At 40.1% G+C, this 18,073-nt stretch overlaps 3 protein-coding genes and 1 long non-coding RNA gene across 5 annotated transcripts in view; 3 read left to right on the top strand and 1 right to left on the bottom strand.

Annotated features, from left to right (window-relative positions):
* LOC122407794 (tyrosine-protein kinase Dnt-like) overlaps window positions 1-1,226 on the top strand; it is a 47,620-nt gene extending 46,394 nt beyond the window's left edge. The window contains exon 8 of the mRNA XM_043414216.1: window positions 88-1,226. Within this exon, the coding sequence (XP_043270151.1) occupies window positions 88-336 (249 nt within the window). The 3' untranslated portion in view covers window positions 337-1,226. The remainder of the gene's footprint in view (window positions 1-87) is intronic.
* Window positions 1,227-5,185: 3,959 nt separating this feature from the next.
* Window positions 5,186-6,887, top strand: LOC122407563 (uncharacterized). Its single transcript, XM_043413872.1, has 3 exons — window positions 5,186-5,537; window positions 6,154-6,474; window positions 6,556-6,887. The coding sequence occupies exons 1-3, from the start codon at window positions 5,274-5,276 to the stop codon at window positions 6,721-6,723; spliced, it is 753 nt and encodes a 250-aa protein (XP_043269807.1). The 5' UTR covers window positions 5,186-5,273; the 3' UTR covers window positions 6,724-6,887.
* Window positions 6,888-7,012: 125 nt separating this feature from the next.
* Window positions 7,013-14,054, bottom strand: LOC122407561 (titin-like). The gene is made up of 6 exons (XM_043413868.1): window positions 9,333-14,054; window positions 8,716-8,854; window positions 8,186-8,389; window positions 7,951-8,005; window positions 7,718-7,858; window positions 7,013-7,479 (listed from the first exon to the last, which is right to left on the bottom strand). Exons 1-6 carry the CDS (start codon window positions 13,537-13,539, stop codon window positions 7,288-7,290), a joined length of 4,938 nt encoding a protein of 1,645 aa, XP_043269803.1. The 5' UTR covers window positions 13,540-14,054; the 3' UTR covers window positions 7,013-7,287.
* A 2,824-nt stretch (window positions 14,055-16,878) lies between these two features.
* LOC122407564 (uncharacterized) lies at window positions 16,879-17,698 on the top strand. 2 transcript variants are annotated; one of them, XR_006260219.1, is made up of 3 exons: window positions 16,879-17,010; window positions 17,091-17,271; window positions 17,432-17,698. It is a non-coding gene; the product is annotated as an uncharacterized lncRNA (long non-coding RNA). The 2 variants fall into 2 exon arrangements; XR_006260220.1 differs by having other exon boundaries at window positions 16,893-16,990.
* Window positions 17,699-18,073: the final 375 nt, after the last annotated feature.

The following is an 18,073-nucleotide window of genomic DNA, read 5'->3' as shown; positions in this document are numbered from 1 at the left end:
ATACATCATTATTTTTTGACATTTTTCATTAAATCCGCAAGACTCGATTGATTTGATCAAATTCATTATTATTCTTTCATTTTACAGTGGGCTTTCGGTGTTTTACTTTGGGAGCTAACGACCCTTGCTCAACAGCCCTACGTGGAGGTTGATCCCTTCGAAATGGCGTCCTATTTACGCGACGGTTACAGACTCGCTCAACCGATCAATTGTCCCGACGAGTTGTTTGCAGTAATGGCTTACTGCTGGGCAATGTCCGCCGACGAGAGACCAACTTTCAGTCAACTTATCGTTTGTCTTCAAGAATTTCATACCCAACTCACGAGATACGTATGAGGAGGTGAACGATTAAAAGAGCGTCCATAGATTGTTGAAGTGAAGGAGATTATGAAGAAAATGTGGAAAACATCTCATGTAAATATTTATCGTGTACTTAATTGTAAACCTGCAAACTCTGTAAATGTTCATCAGACTACGGTTGTTCAGCTCTCGTTCAATCGCGCAGGGCAACTTCGTTGACTTTTCGGGATTGAAGCGTTTCTCGACGTGAAGAAAAACTCAATTTTGTTTTAATCTGTTTACTCTGACGATTACTCAATCAGTGAGTAGTTTTTTTCATTACCATTTTATCAAAAAGTATTTTATAATTCAATTTAATTGACAGTTACTATTTTCAAATTCGTCTCCCTGCGGGGCAAATTATTTGATATCACAGTTTTTCAACGCAGCTGAGTCGCGCCAGGCCCATTTTTTCCTCGTAATATAAACCAAAAAATGAAATGAGATTCAAAAGTAACGAAATAACTAAGACAAAACAATTACCCACCGAGCACTGCCAGTGAAAAGTCCAATCACCAAGCGTTTAGCTGAAAAAAAGAGACGATCAACAATCAACACATGCGAAAAACAAAAATAAATAGACTGCATCTCGTTCAATATTCCTCATAATTTAGAATAGGTTTAAAAAATGTGATAGTAATTCAGCTTGCCACATAGATTGTCCATGTGCCAATTTTTCATTTGTATTTTTGTATATAGATTCTTTTATATTATGAATATAGAACCTTGTATATAGTGAACAGATATCAAATGTTTTACGTTCGTGAAATTGAAAAAAAAAAAAAAAACAAAACAAAGTGAAAAAGAAAAACAGAACAAAACCAATCGTGCTTGTATTTGAATTACGCGCACGTTACGTACGAAAAAATAAAATTTATTGCACTGTATAACATGGAAGCTCATCGCTCCCTACTTTTTCCTCATTCTAACCTCGAGCGTCCTTTCACACTTGTGCGGATTTCGAAGAATCAACTTCGGTTCTCCGCCCTGGAAACTATAAATCTCGCCAATTTTCTCGCCGCTATGTAAAACTCACAAATTTACTTCCAAACGAGTTATTTTCGTACGTCGTTTCTCTCCTGCGGAAACGCGCGCTCCAGCCGCATCAACATTGAGTCTTCTTCGGCCAATTCATTATCGGGATACCACTCGAGCTTCGTTCAATTGCCAAAAATAATTCGTCAAACTCGTTGAACAGGCGAGAAAATAAATCTTCATTAAAGATTTCTCATTCTGCACTCATATTTTCTCCTTGTGATCTTGCTCAATTCGGGAAGCAACTCAATGACTGTAAATATCTCAAGATTCGTTGCTTTCTTGTCTTTATTTTCTGAAATTAATGTAACACACGTGAAATATTTATTCATTTAAAAATATTACAGAAAGAAGAGTACAAAACTCTCTAATTTTGTCGAATTCGAAAGAACTCATCAATCTCGTGAGCGTGAACGTTAAAGTCAGTGCATTTGGAGTCGCAATTCACAAATTAGTGTAACAGAAAAAAAATAGTTTTTTTTTCTCATCTGGTCATTGAATGCAATTCCATGCGAAGCTTAGAAAATCGTTTCAAAAATCAATATTACCGACTTTTGAGTCAAGCTACAGGTGAATTGTTTCTCAAAAAAAATTATATTCTGTGGAGTGAAATGTTCGAATCAACTACATTGATAAATAACATCAGCTTCGGGACGTTTTGAATGTTTCAGAATATGTGGAATAAAAAAAATCGAGTCTTTGCAGTAAAAAATGATTTTGCGGTTTCGAAATAAGTAAAAAAAACTATCAACAGATTTTTGGGCAGGTTTGCTCGATCAGAACCGAGCAAAAAAGCAATAATTCCAGTACTCCAGCCTTCAAAGTACTCAAACGGATATGTCGTTTCGAAGAAACTGTCAACAGCATTTACGGAGGGGAACATCGTCGTTGAAGCGATTATGATTTCTAAATAGAGCGCAGTGTTTTCGACGACACGACGACTGTGAATGGTCCACTACAGTTCCATTTACAGTTGTCACTGCAACTCTTTTACTAGTATAATTGACAATTTTATTTTTTCACTATTACAAGAACCATCTTCCAAATGGTTGGAATTTGCTTCTGCATAATACTCGACGTCCTATCCCTTAGCTTCAGCTTCAGAACAGATATTAATGGGAGTCGGTTTAAGCGAAGTCATGTCCGAAATGACGAATCGTTTAAACTCGTAGCTTCGATAATATGTCTTTACTCTCTGACATTCCATTGAGAGATCTTAAAATACGATATCGAACAGGATCCTCCGACGTCGAATGACTCGATAAATTTAGCTCGTCGAATTTGTATTCTCGCATGTTCTTTCACTCTGCTCAAATCCGTTAGCACGGTGAGTTTTTTCTTGCAAAATTATACATTCATCGTTGTATGAAGGAAAGTGAAGGAATGCAAAATATTTAGGAATTCTGCACGGTGTAACCCTCGTAAACGTACCTCGAAAGTGATCACATCTGTGGTTGCATGCTCCAAAGCACTCGACAAGTTTCTCACGAAGTTTCAATGTCGTTTTGTCTCCTGTAAACTTGAAGTGCTCCGCAACGGAATCAGCACCGCCCGTTATGGATTCGACGTCGACTGGAAAGTCGTTTCTTCGATTTAACATTAAAAATAATTTTACAATCTTTTGGCAAAAATTTCTAGCTGCATTTTTATGTAATATATCCTAAAAAACCCATTTTCATTATGTTTGTAAGATAAAGCCATAAAACAAAAATGTAGTTTCAAATATTTAAACAAAAAAATTCCTATTTAAACTCGAGATTCTGGCCGGTATTCGATAACTGGCCAATGTCAGACAGGAAATAAATGTTACATTGTTCCCTTGTTTATCCCAGAATTTTAATGTTTTTGATTCATTGAAGCGAGCTAATGCCCTTTTCCGTTGCAAGAGTCACCGGAGTTCAGTTGAACTCTTTACTATCTGGAAATTTCCAATAGTGCGTGAACTATTAGTTACGGGTCATTAGTCTTCTGGCTGATGCTTTCGTGATTGTGTTTGATGCGCTTCGATACATGGGAACATTTATATAAGTACCTCAACCGTAAATCCCAACAAGGTTGGCTGTCCAGGGATAAATGGTTCAATTATGTATGATTTATTACACCACCATAATCATTTTTAGAAGACAAATCAATCGATTTTTCTTGACAAAACAAAACAATGAAGCTTCTATGTTAAGAACAATGATTTTCATCGCGTAATTTTGTTTTCTTTTTTTATTGTACAAAAATCTCATTCTGAAATCTCACGAAGAGGTATTTTGCTGAAAATTGCCAAGACCGCTCGAACTTTACGTAATTTTTTATTTTGCGCATCAATTGCCTCGTTGAATCGTCTCGGTGCTGAATTCCACCTCAGCTCCACTAATTGGGGAATCGTTTCACATACGTAGCCCAATTAAATGTACTATTCACAAGCTCGAGTCGTCATAAAATTGTCAAGAATAATCGTAAAGTTGAAAGTGGTTAAAGTGATGAAATAAAATAAAAGGAGAAAGTTCAGATCAATGCAAACGACGATAAAAAGTTGCGGAAGGATACTGTGAGGCGTGTGAAAGGAAAAATAAAATTCAGCGGCAACCAGGTTGATCGAGGCTCCAGGCTAGTGCCATGGGAGTCCTTTTAATGAATTTCAATGAGTTCTCTCTCACTTGGCGCGAACATAGTGGCCAACCCTTTTGTTTGCCATGAGAGGCCATAGTCAAACTTTGGGGAGAAGGACAAAAGAATATATACATGTACACCTTATATGGAACGTTCCTCGTCGAATCGAAAATTTTCCATGGTTGTTTCAACGCTGATAAAACCATGGAAAGGGGGAACAGGAAGTCCGGAATAATTTCAGCTTCCACTGCAATAATTTCATACTTCAAATAATACAATTACGAGGAATGTCCCAAATTACTCACAGCAAACCATCACTGGTCGTCCAATATTTTTTGTCTTTGTTAAGCAGCAAAGACTACTTTTCACGTGTTAGAGTGATCATTTTTCACTTCTATGAAAAGTCATTTAGCAATTTTCTTAAAAATGTCTTACGTTCTGAACCTGGATGAAGAAAATGAGATGTCGGAATTGACATTTTCGAATGAAATGGTCCATGCATACAATGGTATATTCATTGCACACTGTACATTGACGAGATGTGAAATTGCTCGAGATATCCATGTGAATGCTCGTCACCAGTATATATAGTCTCGGATTTCTCCCATCGAGGGGAACGAATCATTCGAAGGGTGCGCCCTATCATGTAAGCTTCACACTCATCCCAAGCCTCTTGTATACTTGCACAAGGCGATGCGAAACGCAGCGAAGGGAATGTTCCGATAATGTCATTCATGAACGTCGTGAACGGTCAGTGTGCTGAGTTCATTAACTGCTACTATCCAAACGCCGCGCCTGTCCAGAATAAATGATTTCGTTTTTTATTCAACCCTTTGAGAAATGAGGATCAACACTAATCCGTGCAAACTCTTTCGCTGAAGGTTTTCAGAATAAAAAAAACGACACAGCATCGTTACGAAGTTTTGTTTTTTACAAACGTCGATCAATACACTTTTTCAGGTTTCCTAAAATAATGGCTATTAAGCACTGCATTTAATCACGGTTCTGAGGTTAGTGCGGTTGTCGTTAAATGAGTTGAAAAAGTGATCTTACAGTCTCGGACTCACGTATAAATCTACATCAAGGTCAGTGCAATTTTCTTTTCTTATTCTTATCTCTAAGACATCCTAAAACTATTAACCCCACTTATTTGTATAGTCACGAGCTGGAAACGCGGTTTCCTTGCGTGACCGACAGTAAAAAGATTGATGAAAAATCGGAGAGTATCAGTGTCTTTGCTGCTCAATAGTGTGACACACGGAAAAGATCCTATATTGTTGGGGTTTAACGTAGATGAAATGGGGAAGTTATTAATCGCATTTCTGCTTATTTTCTCGATCAGCTCGGCTATTAAAATATCGTCAAAAATCGACCTCGAATCGGAGGAAGAATGTTCAGATTTGCCCTCGACTAATTTGGACCCGGTGACCATAGTGATAAAAAATGAGCCCGAAATACCCAAGGAATCTTCTCAGTTTCGACCATCCACTTGGAGATCAAATTCTGGAGGAAGTTTTTTTTCTGGAAATCCAGGAAATTCTATAAAAACTCGAAACCCTCACGTAAGTTTTAGTTTTGAATACGTCAAATTATTTCAATGCAAAGATACGATTTTTTTCATTCAAAAAGTTTCCGAGAGTCGACCGCAAAAAAACTCAAAGCAAAAAATGGAAGGCTCGTAAATTTATTCCGACACCGATCGTTCCGAGTCTGAACGAGCTCTTCGAGGGCTGGTTCGAGTAATAGATTTTTGGCCAAGCTCCAGATGGAGAAGACAAGTCATAAAAATGTTGAACGTCGTTATGGATTTACAGACAGTGCCGCGTGATACAAAAAATCATGAATATAAATACACAGACGTTAAAGTCAGCAGAAGTATATTGGAGCAAGTGGTCGAAGGTCAAAAAAAAATTTGTTGCCATGACTCAACCGAATTTTATTCTCATAAATCAATGTGTGTACAACGAATCTTCAGACGTCAAATTATATAGAGTATTTTTTAAATAATTGACGGAAAGAAATATTGTTAGAAATTGGAAACGAAACTCAAAGAGTAAAAATTTATTTTATTTTCCATAAAAAATATAAAAGTGAAAAAATTGTTCAAAAACTAATCGTAATGCAAACACATTCTGGGAACTGGAGTTGTTATTTTTGAGAATAAAAATGTTTTAACAGAATCCTTTTATGGGCGAACCGAGGATGGTCAAGAACATCCATATAACCGTGAATGGCAAAGATGTCAGTTCATCGATTCCTGCTAGCGTCAATTGCGAGAAGAACACTTGTGAAACCACGATCACGATGAATAAAAACGAAGAGGATAACGAGATAGTTTCAGTAAGCGTGAAAGTGGTAACAAAATCGAAGACCCTTGGAGTGGAGGACGTGCCAGTCATTGATGGGATTCGAGCTTCCGGATATGACAACGTCTCACCCACGTTATTTCCGAAGCACGGCAGAGCTCACCCCACTTTTATCGACAATAACATACCGCAGGTGGTGCAAAAAAATTTGTGGGCTCTTTCAGATTGGCGAACAATGTGTAGCTTAACGTTTTTCATTATTTCCTAACGGCAGGGACAACTGCCAAGACGTAATCGACCCAGACAACCGTCAGCCTCTTTCTACCCACGTAATTTTGGATCACGCGTCCCGACGGCCTGGAATCCCTGGATTCCTGGCAGAAGTCCAGTCGACGATAAAATTGAGCCGCCATTGAGTAAAACAGATCACGTTGTACAATAAGAATTTGCAATAAAGAAATTAGTAACACGATCCAATAATAGCTGAATGAAAAGACGTATCGAAAAAATTTGTAATATAATTTGTCAAGAAACCTTTTTATATAATGAAAGAATAAAAGCTCTACTGGACGTTGAGAAAATACATCAGCGGAATTATCAAACGAATTACATTCAAAATTTGTGTTGTACTTGCCTATCGTTTATTAATAATTTGTTGAGGGACATTCAAACGGCATAATACACACGCATAAATAAAATGTATAACAAATCCTTCAAGACGTAGAAAATCGTTCGAAGGATAAGAAAAAGGGTGTTATTGCATTCCAGTTATTTGCTCACATATTACGTTTTAACGTTTAACAGCTACATTTTAATTACATAGTTTCATTAATAGAATAATGATGTTACATAATATCTATATAGGAAATATATATTGACTTTGCATATGGCAAGAAAAGCTTAGGACAATACTTCGAAATTGTAATAGTTGATTTTTTTTGCAACCGCAATTTATCGGTTTCTGCCATCATGAATGATTTTAGAAGCGGCGTTTCGATTCACAAGTTCAAGGGTCGTGGACGGTTTTGATGGAGACCTTTCCGTTGTCATTGACACCGGTGGTGGAGCTTTTGTGAGAGATTACCTTTCCATCAGGTCCAACAGATTGGCTGGAACTTGAACTGGAGAAAACAGCGACGTTGCCCCCAGAAGGAGGGTCAACGTCCTCGCCGAATCGTGACGATATTCCGGGTGCAACCTGAAATATCCAGTTAGATTAATATCCGAATGAAGTTATCTGCCATCGTTTTTTTTCTACAAAAAAATTCAACTTCTACAGTCTTGTCTTCGACACTTGTAATCTGGAAGCTCTTGAACTTTTTGTCAATGTCATATTCTTGAAAAAATCTGATACTATGTTTACGGAAAAGTGGCTAGGAACACATTTAATCAAAACACAGTGACGAGCTAAAAACATGAATAATTGAAACACTAACCGGACTTATTTCTCCAGCTTGGTATCCGCCTTGGGGTCCGACGCTTACACTGGAAATGGCAGATGCAGGATCGTTACCGAAAGATCCCCCTGATCCACTGGATCCACCGCTCGGGAAACCACCCATGCCAAAGTCCATGTTCTGAAAGTTAATGTCACAAATTTTAATATTACGTACATGCAGCATAGTGTGCTGATCTGTGAATGTTGAAAATGCAACATTCTCAAACTTACGTTTCCAAATCCGTCGAATCCAGGGAAACCGGGGAATCCACTGTTCACTCCATTTCTAGATTTCAGAAAAGAAAAAAAGCTAATTTACTTTCGAGTATTGCATGTTCAATCACCCTCCACCCATCTACATTTCCACTGCTGCATGCTTTTTTAAAATCCGCTCTGCCATTTTATTGTAATGGGGGTATTTGAGCGGATTTGGCAAACTTTGAAAATCCTGTAAATAAACCATCACCTAGAGGCAACGCCCGGTCGGTTTTGTACTAAACGAATTGAAGATCGTTGTATTATTCCACGTAGTAAGTGGTCTAAGCTTCCAGGGAGTGATCCATAAACCGGCGAAGCATATGTGTTTGCATACATGAAGGCGTTCGGATCGTTCGATCCGTCATCGTTGTGCATCGATGCCGAGGCTGTCGCCCAAGCACCTTGGTCAAAACTTTGCGAACGAGACAACAGTGCAGTGCAAGATAAACAAAGAAAGCGAACGATTGATCACCACCAATCACCACCACAACGAGTATGCGAAGAATGGAAATTTTTTGATGAATAAGAACGCGTGTGTATCATGTACATGTAACACGAAATGAAAGAAAAACAGTATACGTAACGATAGACATGATTTTGTTTTCGTTCAAGAATTTCAGGTGAAAAAACACGTTTCAATCTACGTCACGAAAGCCGTGAAATTTGTTATTCGGAAATTAGCAGACAGGTATGATCACAGAGTTTTACAAAATGATATGAAGTACGTGAGATTCTTACGCCTGCTGTTGATCGAATATCTGCCTCTCAATCTGAGCCTGGATAGCCTTGTTTTGTGCCTCGATTTGCTTGTGTAGATCATTGTGATAGTTTGAATTCGACATCGATCCTGCATAGGAACCAGCACCAGAGCTAGCGCCTGAAAATAATGAAGAATTCGTATATTTCAAGTAGATCGTACATAACGCTTGCAATGGAAAATTGTAATGGCGCTGTTAGATTCATTTTTCTGGCTTGTTAATTTGTTAATTAATTCGGGTTACATTCTCATGCCTTCAGGTATCATGCGGATGCATATTTGATTTAGGATAAACGTTTCATGCGATGCAGCACACTCGACAGTATTTTTCGTGCACGATACTCAGTAGTTCTGAAATCATGCAACTGTCACACGCTGTTTCCATAACATAGGTTGACGCTGGCGTTGACTCATCGGAAGGAAAATACGTGGGTTCAACGGTACAGCGATGTTAATTAACGACGCATGCACTAACGATTCACACCCATACGAAATGCTACAGAGACAAAGTACGTGATCAATGTCTTGAGATGATTTTCAATCAATGGCGGCGGATGTTTCTTGTCCTTTTCGTGCCACCTCCCAGTTGTGATCGTACCTGCTCCACTGGAGCCGGGGAATCCTGCGAGCTCGTTACTACCCATTTGAGGGCCTCCGTTAGGATAATTCATTGGTGTTTCGAAGCTTCCTGATCCCGTCGAGGCACTCGCGAAACTTCCGGCACTAGCGAGTGCACCGGCCCCGGTACCAACGGAGTACATATTATCGGGTGGTGAAGCGACGTCAGAACTTGGATGTGACGGGGAACCGGAATTACCGCAAGGTGCAGAAGGATTGAAGCAATTTCCGTTGGGATGAGAACTAGGATTGTTGTTCAAGAATGGATTGGATGAGTAAGGGGAATTTGAAGAACTCAGATCGAAAGTGTAGGATGAGAACACAGGGCCAGAAGGTGGAGTTTGTTGAGATTCGGGACGTCCTGATATGTAATTGGGAACGGGAGAAGGGCGAGGATTATTGTCGGGTTCTTTATCAGAATTCATATCAGGCATCGGAGGCACCTTTGCTTGATTGGACATAGGCGTGCCGCTTGGTTCGGCGTCGCTGGTAGGGTTAGCAGGCGGGTAATTTATGTAATTAGGCATCATTACTGGACCAGGGCCAGAAGTCCCATGATTAAAAGGTGAAGGATTCGGATAAAATCCCGGATCTACTTGACCAAATCCAGGTACCCATGGTGGTATCCAGTCAGGTTTAAACACTTGACCAAAACTGTTTGCAGTCGCGGTTGCATCTGCATTGGCACTTGCAGTCGCGCTCGAGCTTGCACTCGCACCCGCATTGCTATTTGCGTTTGCTGAACTAGAACTGAAACTGTTCGCACTTCCAAAACCATACGGGTATGGTAAGCCGCCAAATGGATTGAACACATTTGGTGGATGTGATGATGGGGTATTGTCGGATTTAGGTGAATGTGCTGGGTCAGAATATGCGGCTCCATTCGGACCATTACTTGATGGGGGATCTGAGTCTGGATCTCCGAAACGAGAATGCAAGTTTGGAATGGCAGCTGAATCATCTGGATCGGTCGGATCGGAAGTAGGACTTTTGTTCTTCTTATTAGGTTTTGGTGTTGGTTGATCCTGATTCGGGTCAGAATCATCTTCTGTATCATCGCTGGGCTTACTCGCAATGGGTTTTGGGTTGATCGATGGATTGGGGGACGGCTTCCGTTTACTACTTGGTTGCTTTTCACCGGAACTCTCGGGTTCAGGATCATTATCTCCTGATGGGCTTGGAGGATTATTCGGAGAGGATGGATTTTGCTTGTCTTTAGCGTTTTTCGGTGTTGGCGCACGATTTTGCTGCGGGCCCTGATTATTTTTCGACCTTGCAGGTAAACTTGGTTTATTTTGAGGTTTCGGTTTGGGATGACTAGACGTTTCGTCTTCAGGGTTAACATCATCCGGTTCACTGACTTCTGGTTCATCATCGTTATCATCATTTTCTTCGTTGGGAGATGGCTGCTTTTGTCTCTTTGGCACAGGTCGTTGAATAGGTGATTCATCGGGAGATTCATTCTGCGGCTCATCATCATCGGGATTTTCCTCATCATTTTTTGATGGACGAGGCGATGGCTTTCGCTTCTTGCTGGGCCTTTGTCCTTGAGGTTTACTTTGTGGCTCATCGTCAGGGTCATTTTCATCATTCTTATCTGGTTCGGATGGAGAATTACGGTTTCCAATAGACGGCCTATCGACCGATGGATTTTCTGGATTCTGATCTCGAGGTTCTTTATCGTTCGAACTATCATCGTCACCATCCACCGGGGATGGCCGTTTTGGTTTCTTTGACGAAGGTCCTTTATTCGGTGGATCACTCGAAGAGTCATTTTCTGGGTCTTCTGCATCTGGATTGTCGGGGTCTTCATTATCGTCTTCAGGTTCAGGTGGAGGATTTCGTTTCTTGCTAGGTCGTTTTCGTGGAGGCGGTTCGTCAGTATTTTCGTTTTCAGGGTCTTCATTTTCGTCTTCAGGTTTAGGTTGAGGATTTCGTTTCTTGCTAGGTGGTTTTCTTATGGGTGGTTCGTCAGTATCTTCGTTTTCAGGGTCTTCATTTTCGTCTTCAGGTTTGGGTGCAGGAGTTCGTTTCTTGCTGGGTCGTTTTATTGGAGGCGGTTCGTCAGTATCTTCATTCTCAGGGTCCTCATTTTCGTCTTCAGGTGTGGGTGCAGGATTTCGTTTCTTGCTGGGTCGTTTTATTGGAGGCGGTTTGTCAGTATCTTCATTCTCAGGGTCCTCATTTTCGTCTTCAGGTTTGGGTGGAGGATTTCTTTTCTTAGTTGGTGGTTTTCTTGTGGGTGGGTCGTCGGGTTCTTCTTCCTCGTCTTCAGGTTTAGGTGGAGGTTTTCGTTTTTTAGTGGGTGGTTTTCTTGAAGGCGGTTCGTCAGTATCTTCATTCTCAGGGTCCTCATTTTCGTCTTCAGGTGTGGGTGGAGGATTTCGTTTCTTGCTGGGTCGTTTTCTTGGAGGCGGTTCGTCGGTATCTTCATTCTCAGGGTCCTCATTTTCGTCTTCAGGTGTGGGTGGAGGATTTCGTTTCTTGCTGGGTCGTTTTCTTGGAGGCGGTTCGTCAGTATCTTCGTTTTCAGGGTCTTCATTTTCGTCTTCAGGTTTGGGTGGAGGATTTCGTTTCTTGCTGGGTGGTTTTCTTGGAGGCGGTTCGTCGGTATCTTCATTCTCAGGGTCCTCATTTTCGTCTTCAGGTTTAGGTGGAGGTTTTCGTTTCTTGCTGGGTGGTTTTCTTGGAGGCGGTTCGTCAGTATCTTCGTTTTCCGGGTCTTCATTTTCGTCTTCAGGTTTAGGTTGAGGATTTCGTTTCTGGCTGGGTGGTTTTTTTGTAGGTGGTTCATCAGTATCTTCATTCTCAGGGTCCTCATTTTCGTCTTCAGGTTTAGGTGGAGGTTTTCGTTTCTTGCTAGGTGGTTTTCTTGGAGGCGGTTCATCGGTATCTTCGTTTTCAGGGTCTTCATTTTCGTCTTCAGGTTTGGGTGGAGGATTTCGTTTCTTGCTGGGTCGTTTTATTGGAGGCTGTTCATCAGTATCTTCATTCTCAGGGTCCTCATTATCGTCTTCAGGTTTAGGTGGAGGTTTTCGTTTTTTACTGGGTGGTTTTCTTGGAGGCGGTTCATTGGTATCTTCGTTTTCAGGGTCTTCATCTTCGCCTTCAGGTTTGGGTGGAGGTTTTCGTTTCTTGCTGGGTGGTTTTCTTGGAGGTGGTTCGTCAGAATCCTCGTTTTCGGGGTCCTCATTATCGTCTTCAGGTTTAGGTGGAGGTTTTCGTTTACTGCTAGGTGGTTTTCTTGGAGACGGTTCATCGGTATCTCCGTTTTCAGGGTCTTCATCTTCGCCTTCAGGTTTAGGTGGAGGTTTTCGTTTCTTACTGGGTGGTTTTCTTGGAGGCGGTTCGTCAGTATCTTCGTTTTCAGGGTCTTCATCTTCGCCTTCAGGTTTGGGTGGAGGTTTTCGTTTCTTGCTGGGTGGTTTTCTTGGAGGTGGTTCGTCAGAATCTTCGTTTTCGGGGTCCTCATTATCGTCTTCAGGTTTACGTGGAGGTTTTCGTTTACTGCTAGGTGGTTTCCTTGGAGGCGGTTCATCGGTATCTTCGTTTTCAGGGTCTTCATCTTCGCCTTCAGGTTTGGATGGAGGTTTTCGTTTCTTGCTGGGTGGTTTTCTTGGAGCTGGTTCGTCAGTATCTTCATTCTCAGGGTCCTCATTATCGTCTTCAGGTTTAGGTGGAGGTTTTCGTTTACTGCTGGGTGGTTTTCTTGGAGGCGGTTCGTCAGTATCTTCGTTTTCAGGGTCTTCATTTTCGTCTTCAGGTTTGGGTGGAGGATTTCGTTTCTTAGTTGGTGGTTTTCTTGTGGGTGAATCGTCGGGTTCTTCTTCCTCGTCTTCAGGTTTAGGTGGAGGATTTTGTTTCTTACTGGATGGTTTCTTCTCAGGCAAATCATCAACCGAAGGTAACGGCGTCGTATTTTTTTTGGATGGTGTTCTAGTACTACGCGTCTTAGGTTTGTCAGGTACACTAAGGTTGTTTGAACGTTCCGGGCTATATGAACCAGGCTTCGATGGAGTTGTATTTTCCGGTTCGAATGCTGGTTCGGGCCCTAAAACGACTACCGGTATGAGTTGTCCGTCGCCTTCGTCTGGCTGTTCTTGTCCGGCGGGATCTTGCTTATCACCTCCGGATTTTTTCTCGTCTTTAGGATCAAGTTCTTTTCTCGGTTCTTCTGATCTTGGCATACCGTCATTATCGAAAGGTTTGATTTTAGTCGGTTCAACGTTATTTTGTGGCACTGGGGTCGCATGAGGATCCGTTGCTGGAGGCTGGTTCGGATTCGTTTCTGGTTTCGGGAAAGGAGTTAGTCCTACATTGGGAGACTTCGTTGGGGTTGGATTTTTAGGTTCTTCTGGCGGATTGGAGCTGTCAGGATTTGACTGTGAATCTTCTTTTGGTTTGGTAGGCGAAGTAGGACGTGGTATTCGGCGATTTTTAGTGGGCTGCCGTGGCCTTGTAGGACGATCTGGAGGATCAGTCGGGAGAGTTCTGATTTTGAGAGTTGATATAGTGTTAGAAATGGCACTTGGCGTTGTGCTAACGATATTTGTATTATCGATGTCATTAGCAGGTGATCGTCGTTTTCTTTTAACTTCTGGACCGAAATGACGATTCCAAATCCTCGAAGTGAAATCCGATTCTGGCACAGCAATACTCGGACTTTTCAGTAACAAAGGTGGTCCTTTACCTTTTCGACAAAATTAACAGACATACGAACTAACGAGTTAGACTTGTGCGATTTCGAAACGAATCCATGTAATCTGTAATACCTGATGGCGTCCTATCCGTGCTCACATATTTTACACACGCTTATCGGGAATTTCAGAATTGTTAGAGAAAACAATTGATTTCTATTATAGTTCACGATCGATTAAATTGTTATCAATTGCGGGTGTGTTACAAATCCCAATTATATAGAGACAGCCAATTAGAGAATATTATTTTCACTCATTAGAAATACAGTTTCGACAGCAAGATAATGGATGCGCATACAGAATAGATATTTTCGTTCTCTCCATACTACTTCTTTTACAGATTTTAATCATGTTCAATAGCGAAAAGTGCAGATATAGCACTTGCATCATGCATCCTCCACAATAGCAAACAAAGAAAACACGACTTATTAATCCATCATTTCATGGACAATTGATATCACATTTCGGACCAAATGTGAGTATTTTTGAGTTCAAAGTATAAGGCCACACCATGGCCGGACTCATCTCAGTTCGTTATCGCACGAGCGAGTTCTTTGTCTTTTTTTAACATGACCCGAAACTTAAATAAATTCACTTTCGCCTTGAATCATGAACTTTGGAAGTCATCAATCACACAATTAACATAACCTTGAAGTAATCAATATCATTTTTCTTTCGTTTATATATCAAATGCGAAAACAATTCTGCAAAACCTCGTGTAAGTAATTTTTCTTTCGGGTATTTCACGATCGTCGTAATCGATGGAGATGTTGTTGTTGATGGTGGTGAATACGTAACTGAAGAAAATATAGTTGAAGAATAAAAAAGAGAGGATGTCAAGGTGAGCTCATAGCAATGAGGTCACGGTTCAGGAACGACTCCTTTATTCATTTTCGTGTAACGAACGTTTCCTATGTGTTTCCGTACGTTTGAATGAAGGTGTTAAACGAAATGTTTTAAAAGACTCTTATGTTTAAATCTTTGAAGAGTGTCGCATTTCAATGCAAAATGTCCGCTCTCAAAGAACTTCCGGAGTCTAATTTTCTTTAACTTTTGTATTGTTTGCGAACGAGGTCTTTCTCCAAATCAATTTGGGGAAATGAATATTTTTTTAAAAAAGGCTCGCGTATTTAGATGAATAATAAGAAATTTCATTAATTGCTCGTCAATCTTGTAGAGTTCTCAACGTATTTTATTCCGGTCCAGGAATATTATTTGAAAAAATCGAACTAATACGTTTGAAAACATATTCGAAAGAATGAAATTATTCAGATGGAACGAATATTGAGGATGAGAGTGACGACAACAGCAGTAAAAGAAGAAACATATTCGCGTTGCGATTGATCGTTGTAGATACGATCAGCAATCTTCTACCAGTGGAAGATATTATCAATGAGAACTTACCACCAGTCGATCTTTCGTCTCGTAAGCCGTGAGCACCTAGTAGTCCAAGAAGAACGAGTAGCGCACACACGAAGGCCTTGGAAATATCCATAACTTGGTTTCTCTATTGATTCGATAGTAAAATAAAAATGATTATTTTTACTCTGAAACTCTTTCTTTTGTCGTTATGTTTCAAGCGTTTTTATTGAAATAAATGCTAACTTTAATCTCGTTTACTTTGTGAATTCGTATCAGTACTCCGTTATTGTTGTTTCTGGAAACACTTTTTGTACGCGGAAACGATAATGTGTATATCTCGTGTTCGTATTAACTTCGCAGTTCGTAAGAGAATGACTAACTTAACACATCCCGCGATCATCTTATATAGGATTGGACACCGGTCGATCTGTTGCCTCCACGTTTCTTCCTTCAGCAGACAGAATTTTTACTCGAGCTGTCTCTCTCACTTGTTTTGCTATTGAGTATGCTTGAACAGTTGGTGCGAAATGTAATGATAGCATGGGCCATATACATGTGCAAAAAAATGCATCCATTATTTTTGACAACTGGCGATCCCAAAATTTCAGGTAAATGTTATCGAAAACTGCAATAAATTTGAGAGCATGGCGCAGTTCTTCGAATACAAGGCAGACTTCAACAATACGAATTGAGATGAAGTCCCTCATCAAAACGAAGACATCATGCGGTGTTATTTTTCTTACTAATTTTTTCAAACATTGTGTACGCGACAACTTCTCGGCAAATTCACTTCTACGAAAAAAAAGCTGTAATCAGAATTTTGTACATTTTTTTTGCTTTGATTTACTTTTTCACTAAACGAAAGCATTCAAACGAAAGGCGATGAAGGTTATCACAAATGCTCGTGCAGTAACGGATATCTTTTCATGGTCATCGGAATCAGTTCTTCTCTTAAATGAGTGAAAGATAGACTCCGTTGGCCCGTGGCGAAAGCAAACTAGTTGAGCGTCATCATGCGCCAAGAATCAAGATCACTGTCAAGGTCTCGACCTCGGGGAAAACTTTACACTGTATTTAACTATGTTGAATAAAAGAAAAATATTTTAAATACTGCATAAATTATTTCCAATCAATGTATTTTTCATAACGCAGTATAACTCGTCGATTCGTCGTCTCGTTATTGAAAAATTGTCGAATCAAAATCTCCATCTGTATTTTTTTTATATCCATGTATCTAAACTATTCGGATATATCTTTTTGGGCTGCATAACACGTCATTTTTATCGGTTTTGTTCAAACAGTATTTTTTTTCGTCTTTTCGCCAACTGCGATGACGATTCCGTTTGGAATGATGTACACATGCAATTCATTTTTATTTCTCCGCCGAGACACATTTGTCTTTTTCGTCTCGCGGTGTTGTCAAATAAAATGGCATGGTGCGTGGAATTGGAAGATCACTCATGTGCCATTCATCAAGAGCGAAGGAACGATGCACTTGGTGCGGGGGAGGGAGAGTTGTGGGGGCGAAGAATCATCCTCGCACATCCTGGACGAGATAATCGATCGAGACTCAAGACGAGTGCGATTCAAATGCCATTTGTTATTATCCTCTTTGCTTCGCGGTAAACGAGAAACTGTACACCGAGAATCCAAGAATTTATAAGTACATATTTTTCTAGCACGCCCATCCGTCAAGAAATGAACAGTCCCTCGCTTTCTGGATATGCAAAAAATCGATTGAAGCGCGATCCTACTAATCGTTGTAATCGGAAATCGATCGTGGTACCATCGCTTAATTATGAAGTAGAAAAATCCGCAAGCGATCATCAGTGTTTCAGCAACTTTACCATGACGCCAACGGTATTTCCATTTTTTCACACTCTATAATTTCGTCGCTCACCACTAGATATTTGTTTAAATTTTACTTTTTCTTATTCAATGGAAGTATCAAATCCATTTTCAGACCCTCCCTAATTTTTTTGTATATTTGGTCATGTTTTTTTTCTCTTTCGAGGTACAGACTCTGTTTTGAAAGACAATAACGTCATCGTTTGACACTCTGACCGTCTCTCGTGTCGTTCACCTCGACGAAATAACATCTCACCTTCATGATCTTTCGAGTGGCGAGGAAAACAGCCTTGGCGTTATATCTCGTATGGTATTAATACTTCGCTTACAGCATCCAGTAAAAACAGAAATTTAACAACAAACAACATGACCATTTTTGCTTCAATAAGCGCCAGTAAAATGAATAAATTTTGAGTATATAATTAACAATTCGAACAAATGATTAATTAGATTTCGATTCGAAAGAGTTATGGCAGAGCTATTAGAACTGACGATGCTATTGAATAAAGTCATATTGAAAAAAAAAAAAAAAAAAAAAAAAAAAAACATGCGCAGTTATAAAAATCGAACGAAATCAATAATAGTTTTCCCGGAATGGATGGGGAAAGCTTCAACTTGGGTCAAAGTGTTACGAACTCCAAAGTTCTCTCGTATCGATTTGTCTTTCAACTCGTGCGTGCGTTAAACGGAGCAATCTTTCGAGATGCTATATTCATCGTAGTCGGAAATACCCGCAGCATCGTCTCGAAAGTTGCTAACCTTCCAAGTTCTCGAATGTAAACATATTTTTCAGATTTTTGAACTTCCTATCAGT

Source organism: Venturia canescens, chromosome 3 (genome assembly GCF_019457755.1).
Source record: "Venturia canescens isolate UGA chromosome 3, ASM1945775v1, whole genome shotgun sequence".
Classification (NCBI taxonomy): domain Eukaryota; kingdom Metazoa; phylum Arthropoda; class Insecta; order Hymenoptera; family Ichneumonidae; genus Venturia; species Venturia canescens.
This window is presented reverse-complemented; position numbering and strand designations above follow the sequence as displayed.

Bases quoted from the DNA above. Each gene is read 5' to 3' on its own strand.
- LOC122407563 (XM_043413872.1), top strand. From the start codon at position 5,274: ATGGGGAAGTTATTAATCGCATTTCTGCTTATTTTCTCGATCAGCTCG. The intron at 5,538-6,153 runs GTAAGTTTTAGT...ATGTTTTAACAG, and splicing joins TAAAAACTCGAAACCCTCAC to AATCCTTTTATGGGCGAACC. The intron at 6,475-6,555 runs GTGGTGCAAAAA...TCCTAACGGCAG, and splicing joins TCGACAATAACATACCGCAG to GGACAACTGCCAAGACGTAA.
- LOC122407561 (XM_043413868.1), bottom strand. From the start codon at position 13,539: ATGCCAAGATCAGAAGAACCGAGAAAAGAACTTGATCCTAAAGACGAG. The intron at 8,855-9,332 runs GTACGATCACAA...CATTATTTTCAG, and splicing joins CCCCGGCTCCAGTGGAGCAG to GCGCTAGCTCTGGTGCTGGT. The intron at 7,859-7,950 runs GTAAGTTTGAGA...ATTAACTTTCAG, and splicing joins GATTCGACGGATTTGGAAAC to AACATGGACTTTGGCATGGG.